General features: G+C 51.0%; 1 protein-coding gene across 1 annotated transcript; it reads left to right on the top strand.

Annotated features, from left to right (window-relative positions):
- Positions 1 to 4: 4 nt before the first annotated feature.
- SDRG_17347 (hypothetical protein) lies at positions 5 to 233 on the top strand (the record flags this gene model as incomplete). The annotated part of the gene is made up of 1 exon (XM_008623588.1): positions 5 to 233. A coding segment is annotated over one exon (185 nt), but the record flags the coding sequence as incomplete, so codon positions are not given.
- Between the last annotated feature and the right edge of the window lie 1,174 nt (positions 234 to 1,407).

Below are 1,407 nucleotides of genomic sequence, written 5' to 3'. Positions count from 1 at the left end.
CACTACAAGGTGCAGTACTGCCGCGCCGACTGGCCGTCGCTCTGGGCGCAAATTACGAGCGGCGTTCAGAAGACGCTGACGCCCAAGATCGGCGTCTATGTCTCGGGCCCCAAGACGTTGTCGCGCACTGTCGATGCGATGGCCAACTCGACGCTCTTCGATGTCCACCACGAAGAGTTTGAAATGTAAAAGCAGTTTTTAGAGATAAACGATGCAAATATTTTCAATGAGTGATGTAATACCTTCAGTTGAAATCGTCTCTGGCATCACGAAGACTATAACACGAACTTTTGCGTGTCCAATAGATCACTTCATCTTTGTGAGCATGCGCGCGCAGACTAAGTTAGACTAAGTTCTTACTTGCCTTTCAAATAGGCTTGGTATACAAGCCTCTCAAGACTAATATATGGCTCGTGATGCATTTTCGAGGGTATTTCTACATGAGACACGAGGTCCGGGGCGCGGAAGCTCCACAACAGCTTTAACGCCACGCTACGGCAGCTAATCCCGGTCGCCGACGACGCTACAAGAGTCAGCACTGCAACAAATAAGTAGGCAATGCTATAGTGCGCGTGGTGCAGCTAGTGAAGGACGGTGAGCAGCGGCTTGCTTGCTCGGACGGCAACCTCGGCCGTGTCGGACGTTGAGCTCTGTTGTCCTATCTGTTGAAGCTCAATCGCGGAGCTCAGTGTCGTGGCGATGACATTTGCGTGAATTTTAGCCAATCCAAGCGCCTTCTTGCGTACATTAAGGCGGCTACTGGTCGAAATACGTCGTAATCCATAGTTTTTCATCAAAAGCTTCAACTGATTGGTTAAAAAGCATCACAAGGAACTCAAGCCGCATAACTACACTAGAAAGCCAGGCTTCGCGGGTGTCAATGAGCTGCATACCTTTCAATCTATTTCCCCTCTTTCTTTGCATATCGTGTACGCAAACTTCGCACGTTTGGCACGTTGTTCGTCGCGCCGTGGCGCCTTCGCTTGCCGAGTCGCTCCACGCCCTACGCGCCGACCCTTGGTGTGCTCGCTACCTCACTCCCCACTCAAATTGAGCCTCGACCAAGCGCCCTCAGCTTGACATACCGGTCAAACCTCACGAGCGCACTAGGAAGTCCACCATCTTCACTAACTCATTTCAACAACGTCGCGAGAATAATGTTCCAACAACGCGACAATGTCGTGATAACGTCACAACAACGCCGCGACAACGTCGAAACAGCGTCACAACAACATCACGACCAGGGTTAACCTCGTGTTTTCTTGGGGCAGGTTTTGGTCGAGCTCTTTGGTTGAGGTTTGGCATTGGGGTAGCGTGCAATCTAGACGAGGGATCGTGTATTATGTGTGACGTAGTTCGGACTTGTCGGTGGACGGGATCATGTGCATTGAAGTTCAACGTACCCTG

The sequence above is a fragment of the Saprolegnia diclina genome, assembly GCF_000281045.1.
Source record: "Saprolegnia diclina VS20 unplaced genomic scaffold supercont1.282, whole genome shotgun sequence".
NCBI lineage: Eukaryota > Oomycota > Saprolegniomycetes > Saprolegniales > Saprolegniaceae > Saprolegnia > Saprolegnia diclina.
The sequence above is the reverse complement of the archived record's forward strand: the minus strand, read 5'-3'. Positions and strand labels throughout refer to the sequence as shown.